The following is a 16,794-nucleotide window of genomic DNA, read 5'->3' on the forward strand; positions in this document are numbered from 1 at the left end:
TCTGTCAGTCCACCACTTCCAGAATTAAAACAGCTGTTAGATAGCTTGTCATGAAATTTGTTACACGCACCCCGAGGTTGAATTGTAACTGATGATGCCTTAATTTTTCCTCCTTTACCAATTTACTCAACACATTACGACCAAATACCTGAAAAACTAGTAACAGCTGCACCCACACACTTGTGGACATTCAAGCAGGGAGAGAGATGGTGGAGTGATGGGCTCGCCACGTTACCGGCGCCCATGACCAGTTTCCTGGGGTTAGGTGCCCTTGTGCAAGGCAGTGCACAGGAGGTGAAACTGGGACCTCTCCAGCTACCAGTCCACACTCCATATTGTGGTCTGTGGGATTTGAACCAGCGACCCTCCAGTTCCCAACCAGCTACTGCCACCCCGCAAGTATCTCAGCATGCTGACGTTAGCATTTAGTTCAAAGCAACGCCTCACAGAGCCATCAGGATGGTTGTAGACTTTTAGTCTTTATTTTTGGCATTTCCCATGAGTATCTATTACACGGCCATTATTGTCAGTCTTGAAAAGTCTCTTTATCAACTGCAGTCAACATGACTGAAAACAGCAGCTTCCATTTTCAGCCTCTGTTCACTGGCACAGCTTCGATTGTGCTGCGTTCATTTGAAGTGATTTGGTGCAGGGCATGTCCAAAATGCCCAAGAAGCAATTGTAAAATGTAATGAAAAGCAGGGACGTGAAGTCTTTGCAGACAATGCATCTCTGTTTTAGTTAATCCCCAAAGGCCATTTTCTCCTGCATATCTGTCTATGACCGACCTGGGAAATGACCCAAATCTGATCACTGTGATTTGTCTCAGGAAACCGACCCCCACCTTATTCTGCATGTTCACAGTGACGCCCCTGTGTGCAAACACACTTTCAGTGGTGTAGTGATAAATCCTCTCGACACCCTTCGAATCCAGCCCTCCCCCAACAGCTACACTTTGTGGTAGTAAATTCATGTTTCTATTGAGCAGAAAGAGGAGAAAGGAGTCTGGTTGAGGGTCTGAATCAGGGTTCTTCTTTCATTCCCCTGCTTCCTCCTCCCCTCCCCCCGCCGTCAGAGGGTCTGGACGCAGTGACCCCTCGCTAGGTAAGACAACCACCAGATGAATTCAATTAAGCCCAGGCAAGTTTAGCAAATGCAGAGGAAGCAACACTGATATCCTAACACCAACACTGAGCAGATGCTGAGAACGGACAGAAGTCTGCAGCATATAGTGGAGAATCATTTGTTGGGAAAATATAACAGTGGATCATGAAGCTCATAAAAGCATAATTGAAGCCAGAGGATACAACTCAAACACCAGTGACAGACCTCTGGGTTGTGAATGTTAAACATCCCACTGTTTGCAAATTCTTGGCTAGCGAGTGAAAGGTGCTATGTCTTATAGTATGCCAGTGAAGGGAAATTCTGTTTAACGAAAGTGCTGAATCATTCGAGTTTGGTCCCGTGGCAACTACAAATGCAGATCTTTGAGTTTTCATGGGAGACTTTGCGCTCTGATTGTATTTCTGCAGCTAAGAGAAATCACATGGCCATCTAATGCAAAACATTCCTCATAATAGAGCTGGCTGGAAGGAGAGAGACTGAGCGTGTGCTTTGTGAATGGACTGAGACAGTGCCAAATATTTGGCTGACGTCCATTCACAAACAAGGATACATGATCAATTAACAGTAATAAGTGGGTGTGCCAAGAGTCAGCAATCTTTTCTCCATATCTGTACTCCTGTGTAGGCTTGTTTTGAGCTGTAAACGGTGTCTTATCATGGTGTATTAAATGATTCCAAGATTCATGTTTATTCCTTGGAATTTCATTCCTAAGCTTCCTCTCTTTGATTATCTTTCACCAAACTAACTTTCTCTCCCTGCAGATAAAGTAAACTGTGCAGATAACCACAGCAACAATATTTACACTTCATTATCACTAGTCAACCGACTGGACAAACTAACGCTTAATTTAAGGTACAATTTAACATTTATTTTAGGATTTATTTACTGATGTGTGGGCATGTGGTACATCAAAACAGGGACCTGCCAAAAAAGTCATCGCACTTCTAGTGGTCAAAAACCTCACAGGGTACATTTAATTGATACAAAAAAACAACCTTTGAAGATTTACATACATCCAATATAGAAAATAATGCACTATATCTGTCAGTAAGTAAAGGTGGCAAAAATCCTGGATGACTTCACCACTATACAGTCATTTTTGTTATTTACTGTATTTATTATGTTGTTATTTTATAATACTGTATATTTATTCTGTGTTGTTTGGTTCCAAGGTTTTACTGCACTGCTGTTCTGCACTTACCACTAAGACAGTTAAAGCTGCACTAATACTTTTTTTGATTAATCATGCATTAAATGTGCAATGTGAAATTGGTCAATTGTAGTGTTTAACCCACAAATAATTGTCCCAACTGTCACATTATCACAACTCTAAAGTTTCCTGCAGCTGTATGCACCCTTTAAGTGTCTTTCAGCTCATTGTTTTGGTCCACTCTGAACACTTTATTCAACCTTGATTTCAGTTGCAGTAGGCAGCTGTTTTCAACCCACTGCAGGTGAATGAAATATGGCATTTAGCAAATAAAGAGCTAGGTACTTCTCTCAGGGGTTGGTGGAGACCAAAACAGAGCAAAAAAAAGAGCGAATAGACTTAAATTAGTTGGATGGCTAGAAAAACGACTCCAATTGAATCCTGCTCCATCTCTGCTGAATGTGCACGCAACTGTCTGCTGACATGTTAGCCTTTATGATAATGTTAAGTTCACAGCTGGTTCTGCTTCCCCGAAATGGCCAAAACAACTAAACTATACTGCTTTAAACAGCGTGGCCTGTGCTGTGGCCATTTATTTTTGTGTGGTTCCTCTAAGTGGTCTTGTTTACTTTGTCTGTTCAGCCAAGACTGCAACTACTGCTTATGTTAACTATGCAGTTTTTCTTGTGTTTATTCCATACTAACCAAAAACATAGAATGCATCACTTAAAGTTCAGCAGAGGAAAGTCATGCTGGGTGTTTCTCATGCCAAATATAAGAGCTTTTCTTGATATAGGCTGAATCTCTGTTGCATTTATCAGTCACAGACTGTGGCAGCTTAACATTGCATGACTGCAGGGTTTAAGTTGTGTTTGTTGAATCAGGTAAAGCAATAGAAAGGTGATTTCCTCTCACCCATAAACAGCCAGCTTGAGGTCAGGGACACAGATGTTGTCCTCTCCGCAATCGAGCTGAATCTGGGCCTGAGAGAGAGAGAAGGATAGAGATAAACGGAGGAAGAGGGAGGAGCGAGGGATGGTTATGATGGGTGAGAGAGAGAGAGGTATCCAGGGAACAGAGTCAAAAGGTATGGTCTCGAGGAAGTGTATGTTTACAGAAGCCAGCTCACTAGATTCATGATTTAATGAAAGGATAGGACAGGATATAGACTATACATATCCTCCACATATGCACAAAACTGTAACAATATTTGCAACAACCAGATGCCAAAAAGTTGTGTGAAAACAGCATTCTTTCATGTTTGCAGGATTAAAGAAATGTGCACTTCACATGTGGGAAAGAAGAAAAGGGAGAACAGAGAAAACATGGTGAAGGTTTAGGAGAATGAAAGGATGATGAATTCCATCTAAACAATTATTACATTTTTGCGGAAAAGCCTCGATCAAAAAGAGTGAAAACCTCACATTTAAAAGAGAATAGTGCTTAATCTGCTCTTTAGTCTTACGTGACAGATGACTTGGTAAAAACCACAGTAAAAGATAAATGTGATTTGATTTGACTGTATTGTCTTTTCCAGCGTGTCCCTTGAGCTTTTTGCTTTATTCTCTCTTTTCTCCTTCTCTGTCTCCAACATTTCTTCCATGTAGCTCCATAATGTCATTGTTGCCATACGCTCATCTCTCCAACATATGGGAAACATTAGATTCCAAAAGAATGCTACGCAGGGCTACAGAGAGCAAAGAATCAGCCTGGCAATGGTTAACAGTGTCTCAGTAGAGACTCTTCATTCAAGTCCCTGGTTTTATATTCACTCCGGACTCAAACGGCTATCGGCCATTTAACACCAAAGAGACAGGAGCGTACACACTCTGTAATAGACTTACTAAGATCAAGTGATGAGTCCCAGCTTATCTTCCCTCCCTTCTAACCACTTTTCATCTCTTTCTCACTTTCATCTCTTCATCTCCCCATACATTTGATCCACATAACCTGTGTTTCCCTTCAGCTCTTAAAGGAATACAGCACACTGTTGAAAACACAGACATCAGAATCATACCTGTTAGACCATTGACTGTGGCACTGCATGCCAAGACTACGTTCAGTGACGGTAAAGCGCTACCAAATTAAGAATCTTAATAAATAGTCTGGAAGTCAGTCCTGGTCCAGTATGCAACTTGTACAGTGTGATGTAGAAGCCAACAGTGCACATACACTGAGAATGGATTTTACAGTGACGTAGGACACATCTTTTGTCCAGCAGGGAAACTTGATAAAGTAAATTGAATCGACTGCCTCTGTATGTTTGTACATTGTGTTTTTCTACCTAAAAGATATTAAACTTTAAGAATTGTTGTTTATTATAAAATAATATTAGAATAAATGTAATTTTATGATCCCCATAGTTGTTTTACTTGATGTAAACTACATAGTGGCAAGAAATCCAAGGGAATCTTAGGAAAAGAATGACATATAGGAAGTCTGAATTTAAAATCACTGGAAAAACCTTCAAACCAAGTGGTTGTGCAATTTGTGAGCAGCAAGGCGGACTCTGCCATTAGCAATAAAAACTACCATATAGAGAGGCAATTACAGAATATAAATACATTAAATGGCTATTAGTGAAAACCCCATTAATAGTGTGAATAATGGGGTTTGACATCATGAAAATCTTACGCTGTATAATTTTAACTGTAGGTGTGGTCAGAATTGTGGCCTGTAGCACTGTGACCACACCCAGCAATAATTTAACATTACACTACCATACAATGCTACATCCCTGCCACATGATCAAAAATGTAACAGCTTGATAGCAACAAAACCACTATTTCCTACAATCCTTTGTTTTACTGTAGTGATGGAGTAGATCCCTCAAATACACTCAACTGGAGAGACACAGCAGCTAGGCTGTCCACAACTGTGGTCTATATAGTGAAGCTAAAGAGTTAGCATGAAGCATTAGGACCCAAAGTCTACAGGAAAAATGGATATTTGTTGCACTATTTGTTGCACTATGTTAGGCTAACTGATAAATGGACGAAAAGCCTGTTAATTCCACAGATACAATTTGAAGTGTTGTCTTCAAGGATTCCAGGCTATATTCTGTTAAAAACATCCACTTATAAGTATGTGATGCACACATTCACACGCCCACATCACACACTCACTTCACCTTATATTAGTCACATAAACATCTGCACGTTTTCAGGTTCTGGCTCTTGCCTGGTGGAGGAGACCACTGGCAACATACATAAACAAACCACAACCAGATGTCTAAGAGCTGGGCGCCGCCCCACCCAAACGGAGCTGTCAGTCCTCCCTCTGTGTTTTTGCACAGCCATGACTCGCCGGTCCTCCATAAACCTTCCAAGTTGTCATATAGGCAACTAAAAAACCCCACCAATGGAGAGCAGAGTGCAGTAATAAGCTCTAGCTCTATCAAGGCTGACCCTCAACCTCTAACCATATGGGGTTCGGCACTTTAGAGGAGACATACTTTTGATGTCAGTTTTAAAATGTCGGGCTGTAACCTCCAATATATTTCCTGCATGCATAATGTAAACAGTCGGAGACTGTAGTAAGAGATAAAGTCAAGCTCCATAACAAGTGTGTGTGTGTAACAGCCATTTGTACATGATTTGAGATTGTCTGGTAAAAGTTTCCTGAAAATGTTCATCACGCCATCTGTTCTCCCTCCACTGGTAATCGTTGTGGTGACTATCTGTTTAGTTCATAAAATGCAAGGCGTGTGGCCATATAAGTGGCGTGGTCTGGATGTTTAGTGTGGTAATGTAATATATAGACACAGTTTACAACGCTGCTGAGACACACTCCATGGTTTTGGAAGTTGGACTTCCAAGAAAAGCTGAAACAGAGCAGTGCTTCACGGATTTCCAGGATGGATATTTAGGGGAAATCCTTTTAAATAAGCAGTTATACCATGGATAAGAGTAATGACGTAATATCTCACGTTGTTGGTTGTCATAGTAACACAACACTCTTTTTTTAAGGTTCACAGCCGGTGAAATAGTGCCTGTTAGAGCGAGAGATGGAAATATATGTCACTGTAAATCCAAAGAAATGCTGATAAGGTGTCTGTAAGTAACACAAATTCTGTTTTTCTATCAAAAACAGATTAATGTCACATTGCATATTGCCATTACTAATACTAAAGTGGGCTAAATACACAAACAAATCATACAACAGTGTACTTTTGATGCCATGCAGTCTTGATGAAAGGGTGCCCTGGTTTAAAAAGGTTTGGAACACACTGATCTACAGGACATGATGTAACTTACTGTGTGATCCTTTATGTGGTTTTATGAGTTATTTGGTGTCATGAGTTAATATACGTACCTTCTGCACTATACACTGTTCTGTCTGATAATTTAGAACTGGTCTGAGGCCGTGCTGGTCCACTGGGGCATGAGGATCCAGACTGAAGTTGAGGCTGATGTAAATGGGAGAGAGTTTATCACGAAACTCCTCTTCACTCTGCAGAGAGAGAGAGATGCAACTATATAAAGAACTGATGTGAAAGACACAAATGCACATGTTGTCTATCGTGTCCATGGGTTGGTAAACCTTCGTCTGGTGCATTAATGTGCTGTTTTGTCAGATCTCGATTTTCTGGAAGAAGCTGACACTTCTGATGAGGGCCAAAAGATGGTTAGAGATTTGTTGTCAGGGTAGACATTTCCAGACTTTTAGTACCGATTATTGTGAAACCCTGTTCCAATTGCATGTACAAAAAAAGGTCAAAATGAAAAGCAGATGTTAGAGCAACTATTGGCCTAAATGTAGGATTTTGTCTGTTTTAAGTTTCTCTAAGATGTGACATGAATTCTGTTGGACCAGCCACAATGATGTGGCCCCTTTAAAGAGAGTAAGAAGAAGAAAAATTGATGTACAAACAGATAAATGTTGACTGACAAGTGAGTTTCTACCCAAACCATCTCTTATCCAGTCAAAGAGCAAAGTGCTCTGATCATTATGTCCTTACAGAGAACATCTACACATATGACTTAAGTGTTTTTGGCAGACATTCACTTTGATCAGGTCACCACTGAGTGATGAATAGATTGGTACTGTAGTAGTTTCACCTCAAATAGCACTTCAAACAGCAACATCAAACCCTGACTATTAGGAAATGAAGTTAACCTCTGTCCTACCAGCGAGCTAATTACATTCACCTGGCCTTGCAGGTGCAACATAGTCTCGGATTAGATGGCTCGAATGAAAACCAGCAGGACTCCGGCTCCGGAGGGCCAGGATTAAGAACCGGAAAATTTGTTAACGATATAAAAGGCAAAGGCTTGAGATGATTGGCCTGAGAAATAGTTAAGTGTACAACACTTTTCGTCTTTGTTTTTCGTCTTAACACAGCAGCATAAAATTTGACTGAAATTAAAGGCAAAATCTGTTTATTTATCATAGGACTGTTCATGTGCATCTGGAAACAGCTGTATAGTGGACTTCAAGCAGATACAAAGCTTTAAGCAGTCCTAAATAAAGGTTAGCATGCTGACGTTAGCATTTAGCTCAAAGCACCGCTGCGCCTAAGTATAGCCTCACAGAGCTGCTCGTGTCCAGTTTAACATTCTAGTCAATCCTCCTGATAGAAATAAGCCAAAATAGTATTTTGTTATTTGCAAAAGAAATGCACAAAAATGTACATCCAATCTGCTCGACAAGGAGTTGGAAAAACAACTGATATGACTGACCCGCAGATAGATCTTGGTGTCATGGCATGATTGTTCTCCGTTGGCGAGGCTGAAGGTCTTCAGCAAACTGGGCTGCTGGCTGTCCAAGAACAGAGTCCTCCTGATGGACTCCTTCTGGTTCTGCTTCACACTGTCTAACTGAACCTCCACCACGAAGCCTTGAGAATATACACACACACAAGGCAAGAAAACAGTGAATACCAGTTTGTACATGCCTGTATTAAACACAAAAATGCATGTAAGTGTATGCATAGACACAGAAGAACATATTTGCACAGACATATTATATGCATGCTTCACCACATGCAAATACATACACACACAGTGGTAAACATTATTATGGTAAACTGCCTTTATGTGCTATTTTGCTCTCTGCACAGTATAGTGAAACACAGAGAGCATTGCTGTGGCCCACATGACAAAAACTACACAGAGAACACAGACAATACACACCCACACACTTCAAATAAACACACACACACTTTTCTAAACTGCTGGAGCCCACCAAGTTACCCTGTATTTACATGATTGTTCTTTTATCTTGATCTTAACTGCCAAATTGACCACAGTGAGGTCCAGCATAGTTGTGGCTACAAAAAGAAAGCAAGGTAATAGAGACCATCTGTGTATGAGTCTCTCTCTCTCTCTCTCTCTCTCTCTCTCTCTCTCTCTCTGTGTTCTGTGTGTGTGTGTGTGTGTGTGTGTGTGTGTGTGTGTGTGTGTGTGTGGCTGTCTGTGTGTGGCTGTCTGTGTGTGTCTGCGTGCCTCACCTAGATGAGAGGGGAGGTGCTTCCCATTAGCCAGCAGGCAGAAACTGATGCTGACACTGGAGGTTGAACAAAGACACAAATATGAAGAAAAAAAACAAAACACTGAGCTTATAGAGATTTCCTTACACTGATTTGAGGTAATTCTGTATATAATTTTTCAGTTTTCAGCTTTAATCTTTAACATTTTCCGAAATTCAAACACAATGAAACTTTTTAAGATTTTTTAATATAATACCCTTTTAAAGGTCCAGTGTGTAACATTGAGGAGGATCTATTGGCAGAAATGGAATATAATATTCATAGGTATGTTTTCATTACTGTATAATCACCTGAAAATAACAATCATTGTGTTTTTGTTACCTTAGAATGAGCTGTTTATTTATACAAAGGGAGCAGGTCCTCTTCTAAGGAGGCCACCATGTTGAACTGCCATGTTTCTACAGTAGCCCAGAATGGACAAATCAAACACTGGCTCTAGGAAGGGCTGCTGTGATTTCTCCTACATGCTTGGAAGGCAAGCAGTATTTAGTTGGTTGCATTCTGCAACTTCACTACTAGATGCCACTAAATCCTACACACTGGTCATTTACTGTATCTATATTCATTCATTTTCTCACTAAATAGTTGTTTCAATTGGTAGTGGCAGAGTCCACCATTCTCACACTGGATTCGGATTGCCTACATAAGCAAGAGGGATTCACAGGAAAACTATTCAGTATGTAATACTTTTTGTAATTTTATCTTACTGATATCAACCTCACGGTTTATTGTTAACTCTCTAAAGCGTTACCTGTGGACAGCTGTGGCTGTGTTCCACACGTGTACAGTACAAAACAAGATGGCAACCTCACAACAACAAGAAAGAGCCCCTTTGTTACATTTGGCTGAACTAAAAAAAAACAAGAACAGGAGCAATGAATACAGTACATATAAATAGTACACGAAACAAGCCTCCAGTTTGCTTTCAGAGAACATAGGCAGTCGCTGCACTTTTAGGCCTTTTCAACAGGGAACCAGCTCTGTTCCAGTTCATGCACCTAGTTCTTCACCGTTCTGAGCATATCGACCAAAAATAAATTGATTCAGAAGCTGAAAAGTTGATTCCAAGCTGGAACCAAAAAACAATGGTTCTGCTCAGATGTAAATATGTGTACCGTATGTGGTCGTATACATGCTCACATGAAGGGAGGGTAACTTCCTACTGTCTAAGAAGTGCTGTTGATGCCCAACAGTAACTCATTCATGTCCAGAAAGTTACAACCCTTTTCCAACCTTTTCAACAACCACTTTCTCCCTTCATCTTTTTTTGTTTCCACAGCAGCAAAAACACCAATAAACACCAAAAAAGACTTGTATCAACCTACGGAGCAGATACTGAAACGCCAGCCAATTTGGCAAATGCCTCTCACAGCAGTCTAAAAATGTTCCACATTTAATTCGACAGTTAAACTGAACTCGTGGAAAGAGCTTCATTGAGATTGAAGTGAAGTGGGGTGAATTTCCCCTTTTTTCCCACTGGAGCTAAGATTACTGTAGTTCAGAGCAGCGTGGACACTGGCACTCTCTATTGGACAGGAAACTGGCAAACATGAAGTCATTTGACATTCTCGTGAAGTAAAGTTTGGAAAGCTGGAATTAAACTAAGATGTGTGTTACATAACATTTGCAAGACTCCATGTTCTGTTGCTGTCAGAGAGCTCTTTAACTGCTCTTAAGCTCTTTGTAAAACCATTAAGGATATTTCCCTTACAATGACAAATACTGTATGTTGGATCACACAGTCTATAATCTTCCCATTAAGATATAAGTGGAGCTGGAATTAGTTGACATCCATACCAAGACACAGCAATGGTTTCACTCCCTGTGAACAGCTCGCAAGTCTTCTCCTCCTGGTTGAACATGGTCGGCTGCACTATGAGAGACGCACTGGCACTCACTATTGGCCGAGCCCTGTTTGAAGACATAGGCCATGAAAGAATAAAAATGGAAACAATGATCTATATATTTGTTATCACACTCCCACATGCTTTAACATACCTGTATAGCACTGCTTTGTCAACCCCAAAAGCACCAACAATCAGATCTGCAAGAAGGGAAAGTGTCTTTAATGAAGACATGAAAGAGGAGCATGAGGTGTTAATAGACACCTGGTGTTGGAATACTTTCTGCAGTACCTGGGTAGCCGTTTTGATCCAGATCTCTGTTGCCTCGCAGAGCAAAGCCAAAACTGGCAGGAAAAGAGCTGGAAGCCCATTGGCCAGAGAGCGTCTGGGTGGGCGTGTCCATCAGTCCTCCGGCATGACCGTTATAAATGAGAACCAATCCATGCTGGTCGTCTCCTCCATAGGGACAGCCGATGGCCATGTCTGATAATACACAGCAACACTGTGTGAAGAATCTCATGTTTTCTCACAACCTGTATACCCATATGTGTTTGAATTGTATGCACAGTACGCAGATGCAGAGCAGCTTAAAACAATTGACATGGACCAGAGTTGGACAAACAGTGGTTTTGTGGGCTGGTTAAGAAGTTACTGATTGTTACAGAGATATTACTTTGTGGTGATTTACTTCTTTAGACTCTGGTTCAATCATGATTGAATAAAACACTTCAAAGACTCGGTCAGTAAATCAGCTGGTGTTGCCGAGATATCTCTCACATTTGGAATACTATCTGAGCTAGTCCATTAGTAGATCGACTGAAAATTCAACAACCATTTTGATCACTGATTAAGTAATCTATAAGATTTTTCAAAAGGAAATCGTGTTAGTTCTAGCTTCTCAAATGTAAGGATTTGCTTTCCTCTGCTTTATTTACCTGTAAATGGAATATCTTACTGTTTTACACTCTTGGTCGGACAAAAGCAAAAAACTTTAAAGTAATTTTGCAGCCCTAATTTAAACCATCATGGCTCACTAAAACCCTCCAGTGAACCTAGACAGACCAAACTTTTAATGCAGGTTAGCTAACTTTGGAGTACATTAGACCTTCATCTACAGTCTGAGAAAGTATTTAATGGTTAAATAAATACCAAAATATGCAAACATAATAAAAATCACTGCTATCTAGTAATAGTAGAGTAATAGTACTAGTAATATCTAGGCTATTATTCAACATTTAACTTACGCTGCAATTAGCGCACCTACCGTTGAATCCATCCTGGTTGAGATCACCCAGCGGAGCCAGCGAGGTGCCGAACCGGCTGAAGGCCTGTCGACCGAGGAGATGGGACTGGCCTGGCTCCAAAAGCAGAGGGCCCCTCTGGAGGTACACATACACTTTACCCAGCTCCTCCAGACGCCCATTAGACCCTCGACGCATGAACATTGGAGCTCCCACCACCAGGTCATCCAAACTAGGGAAGCAAGCAAAGGCAGGAGGCGAATAATGGGGATGAAGATGGAAGGAAAAGAAGAAGTATTTGGGTAGAGATATAGACACAAAAGAAAAAGAGATATTTTAGGACCAAAGTATCTTATTTAGCAATGATTTAACATTCTGTTTTCCTCTTTCAGTATTTCCCCTTAAGCAGCTTTAAAGGTTACAGTCTATATATGAGATGTAAAACATAAATATAGAAACAACTATTTGCTAAATATATATTGGGTAATGGTGTCCTCAACAGAGAATGACATCATACTCCCTCTAGTGTTACTATTGCAGCCTTTCTGTGGTTTGTTTACAAAGCCAGTCTGCTCTGGGTGAAACTGAGACTCTTGAAGCTTCTGTTGTTTCTCATGTACGTGGGTGAATTAATGATTTATTTCAACCAAACCAGAGTTGGTGTCTGTTGGAACAGTGGATAGACTAATATATATATTTCCATGATGTTGTCAGACACTTAAAATAACAATCTGAGCCTGTGTGAGTCAGTGGCAGAAACAAGAACTTTATTGGACGTATTTTGACGGTTGTGGCTATTGCAGCCTGTTTTGTGAATATTTTCACATCTTACTCAGTGAACAAGCATGGATGATTGTTTGAAGACTGTGGAAACACTAACAGAGACATTTTTGGTGAGTTATTTTGTTTCTGTCCAGTTTTAAATGGGTTTTACAATCATCTGCCAGGTAAAGTGAGTCAAATATTCAAACCCAAGACTCAAATTCAATTCAATTCAATTACATTTTATTTGTATAGCGCCAATTCATAACAGAAATTATCTCAGGACACTTTACAAATAGAGCAGGTCTAGACCGTACTCCTTATAAAATTATTTACAGAGACCCAACAGTTCCCACCATGAGCAAGCACTTGGCGACAAGGGCAAGGAAAAACTGCCTGTTAAGAGGCAAAAACCTCGGACAGACCCTGACTCTAGGTGGGTGGTCGTCTGCCTCGACCAGTTGGGGTGAGAGAGAGAGAAAGAGAGAGAGACAGAAAGAAAGAGAGAGAGAACAGATGTAACGACAGAAGGACAGAGACAGTCAAGACAATCAAAATCAAAAGGAAGGAAAGGAATATATTCTCGATTTTTATATACCGCCTTAATTCAGCCAGCCATAGAAATGAAAACCGAAGGACCTCCACTATTATTTACTGGAAAATAGAGTTTTGTGCAGTGGGTTTTAAGAGGTTAACACTAAATCACACATCGTGTTTGAAACTGGGGTCAGGAGCAAGGGTAGTTGAGTTATTAAATAAAAGTGAATACTTCATAACTTTCTTTTGAAAGATGTGAGAGTCAGAATGAAGAAAGTGGCAATATATAAAAGCAATATAAAAAGTCAAAATAACAGTATATACAGTACAACTACCAGTAAAAGGTCTTAATTACACTTTAAATAACTGCAATGCATATAACACACTAAAGACTTGAAATGGAAGATAAATAATCATTTTTAAAGCATACACTGACACTGACACTGACACACTAAAAACATTACAAAAGTTGTCAGGGTGTGCTTCCACCGGGGTTAAGGAAGTGAAATTGACTATAGGAACTATACACAGAAAGAGAGTACAGAGAATGAGTGACAGGGTTACTGAAGAACTGTGGGAAACTTTCAAAAAATGTTATCTCTGTTTCAGTGACCTCAACGCTCACTTTCAGTCTTGTTTTAGCTTATATTTCTCCCCACCTTCTGTCATTTCACCCAATTTTCCTCCCTTCACCCATTTTGTGCCATCATCTGCCTCACCGTCACTCCATTCACTCACCCGTCGTTGTTGATGTCAGTGGCTGCCACCGCGTAGCCGAAGTAAGACCCCATCTGGAACACATTACAAACAAGACCCAGTTAGCCTGTAATCACACCACAGTGCATAGATCCCTTTCTTTTCTTTCATTTTCTTCCTCCATGTCCATTTTCTCTTTTGTACCCTCCACTGCCTCCCCCAGAAGCTTTCCTCTTCAATCTCTCAATCCCACAATCCCCCGGGGTCTCCTCTTCTCCCTTTTCATGGAGCTCAGTGTTTGAGCTTCTGTGAGCACGAGGAGAAGGTAGGGGGTCTAAGGATCGGAGACTCAAACTCCTTTAAAACTCACTCTGAGAAAAGTCCCATGGGGCTTGTGTTTTTCCGGTTTAATTTCATACCACATATGATAAATTAGGGTCATGTTACGTCCTTGGGTAACTCTTACTTCAAAGTGATTTGTAGTGTAGCTACACAGAAGTGTTTGGAGACCCTTGGAGACTGAATATTGGGGTTGTCTTCCTGTATCGTACATGCAAAACAGCTCATATCAACATAAATCAAACTGAGGCTCAAAGTTCAAATTCATTGTGATACTCTATAGGAGCACTGCTTTGCCAGATGCATTCATACTCTGAGAAATACGATCAACACTTCCTGTAGAGCTTAATGTTAATGAGAAGGGTGATGTGATCAGCAAGCTAAGAAAAGTTGACCACAGATCAATTTTCACAGTCATCAGATTTTCATGAAAGTAGCAGCGGTGGCTATTAAACTTGCAATAACTGAACAAAACACTAATATATTATCACCTTTTAAGTTGATATGGTGAACCTGTTAGCAACAGTTGCTTATTCACACATCCAACAGTTATGAAGCAACCTTAAAATTCACTTGGAGTTATGTTTCTGTCTGCTCATAGCAAGTGTAAGTCCAATATTCACTTTCTTTTAGCACTGTTTTTGGTCTCTACCAACTCCAGGAAAATATCTGGCCCACTATGTTCACCAGCTAGTCTCTAACTGTGCCCAGCTCTACTGTGGCAGAAAATGACACTGGAGCAGTTAGAGTGAATTTAAAAAATCTAAACGTGGCAACCAGACAGCTAAAAAATGAGCTGAAACACACAATAAAGCTCCATAACACAGACAGGAGCTGCATATCCAGGTGGTAATTCTCTGTAGGTTCATACGAACATTGTTCTCATTTGATTTGGATATTATAAAAATATTGATTGTAACCACTTTAAGGACTTTTATCTGAAGGACTCCAGAAATAAAACTGTTTGGGGTGCATCTGCTTCCTCTTTTTAAGCTGCTTTTTTACTAATACTAACATTTCTCATACTAATAATGGCTCACAGAGCACCAGCAGAGAGACATGGTTAGCAACTAGCAGCTAAGGCAGACAAAGTTAGTAACATTATCAGCTAGTCAGACATGTTCAGCAGTTAATAGAGACCAAAACAGAGCTAAAAGAGAGTCATATTGGACGTACATTTGTCAGCTGGAGAGAAACGTGACAGTGAATGCTGTTGGTCTGATATTATTTCACCCTAATATTTGCCATATTAGGGTGAAAATATGTTGTGTTCGCTTTAGTCTGCCACTCCGTAGTGGCCAAAAGATTTTAGACTTATTGTGCTCGCTAACTATGCTAACAGAAACCACTAACATCAACATAACAGCAGTAAGAATTCCAAGTTTCTGAGTTCAAAACTGAGGCACAACTTTAACAGTCCACATCTATTTAAAAACAAAACGGCTTTCGTCCAAATTTCAAATTATACACAGCCTCTGCATAGTACACTATGGGCCCTATACACCAATTAAACACTATTTAGGAATAGATATACAAGAAATTAAACTGACCATAGGGTCCAACTGCACTCAGAAACAATGTATAGATAAAATAACCAAAGCATTCTGGCTCATTGATTTTGCTACTTTGCCGACAATGGTCTGATACCACCAGAGATGTTGGATAAAAAGCTACCTTGGCATAAACACACAACTAGTATAAAGTGTCCAAATGTGAGCACAACATGAGGTGTTAAGTCAATGAAACAGGCTGAACAGAGAAAATATTGTTAAATAGCAATACAAGTGACAAAATTGAAGGTTTCAATCACCAAGTCAACAAGGCCTTTTGCACTAAGAGTCTCTGGTGTGTTTTTGCAGCTGACTTTGACTACACAGTCCAAGCAACCACACAGGCACCAGCATACACCCAGAGAGAGCACCTCAGATCACTCTCACTGTGACTTCACAGTTTACTCAGCGCCCTCCACCCTGAGAGTGACACCTCTGAACAGTCACTGATGACCTCCCACACTGAAAACACAACCACAGACACATGCTTTCCCCTGTGTGCATGGTCACATGCTCCTACATCTTTCAATATGAAGCCTTGTTAAATTATACAAAGAGGTAACAGACAAGTCAGCTAGCTGGTAAGTCCCAACTTAGTTCAACAAAAGTTAATTTGACACTTCAGCTGTATGAGTTAGAAAAACCAAGTGTTACATGCATATTATAGTATCAAATTACCAATTTGCTTGCCACAGCTCAGTTAAAATTAAGGTTTCCAAACTCCAGTTTTTATGTGTTTTTAATTTGCACATAAGGAACACAAAGTGGAAACAAAAATGGATATATTTCAGCAAAGTTTTTATGCTTGGTGTGATAAAATGTAACAAAGTGCAAAGGAAACACACCTAATGAATAAATGTTGACACACATGTAGCATGACCATGTCGTTATTCTTTTAAGATAGACTTAAAAAATGCGTTTATAATGCAAACTAAGACATAAGTTTGCCTTTATTTCAGTATGGCATTTTTCCTGGTTACATATTTCATAACATTATGAAAAGTGGCATAATTAAAATAAAATTTGTTATTTTAATAAAATGAAAGCAGACTTCCAGGAA

At 40.1% G+C, this 16,794-nt stretch overlaps 1 protein-coding gene across 1 annotated transcript in view; it reads right to left on the reverse strand.

The window, feature by feature from the left end:
- The window catches only part of LOC127372480 (integrin alpha-5), a 43,880-nt gene that overhangs the window by 9,718 nt on the left and 17,368 nt on the right, over window positions 1–16,794 (reverse strand). The window contains exons 11-19 of the mRNA XM_051416213.1: window positions 13,888–13,940; window positions 11,874–12,082; window positions 10,901–11,092; window positions 10,764–10,809; window positions 10,563–10,676; window positions 8,727–8,782; window positions 7,957–8,114; window positions 6,590–6,727; window positions 3,191–3,258 (exon numbers count right to left, since the gene is read on the reverse strand). Coding sequence (XP_051272173.1) covers window positions 3,191–3,258; window positions 6,590–6,727; window positions 7,957–8,114; window positions 8,727–8,782; window positions 10,563–10,676; window positions 10,764–10,809; window positions 10,901–11,092; window positions 11,874–12,082; window positions 13,888–13,940 — 1,034 coding nt within the window. The remainder of the gene's footprint in view (window positions 1–3,190; window positions 3,259–6,589; window positions 6,728–7,956; window positions 8,115–8,726; window positions 8,783–10,562; window positions 10,677–10,763; window positions 10,810–10,900; window positions 11,093–11,873; window positions 12,083–13,887; window positions 13,941–16,794) is intronic.

Source organism: Dicentrarchus labrax, unplaced genomic scaffold (genome assembly GCF_905237075.1).
Source record: "Dicentrarchus labrax unplaced genomic scaffold, dlabrax2021, whole genome shotgun sequence".
In the NCBI taxonomy this organism is placed as follows: Eukaryota; Metazoa; Chordata; class Actinopteri; family Moronidae; genus Dicentrarchus; species Dicentrarchus labrax.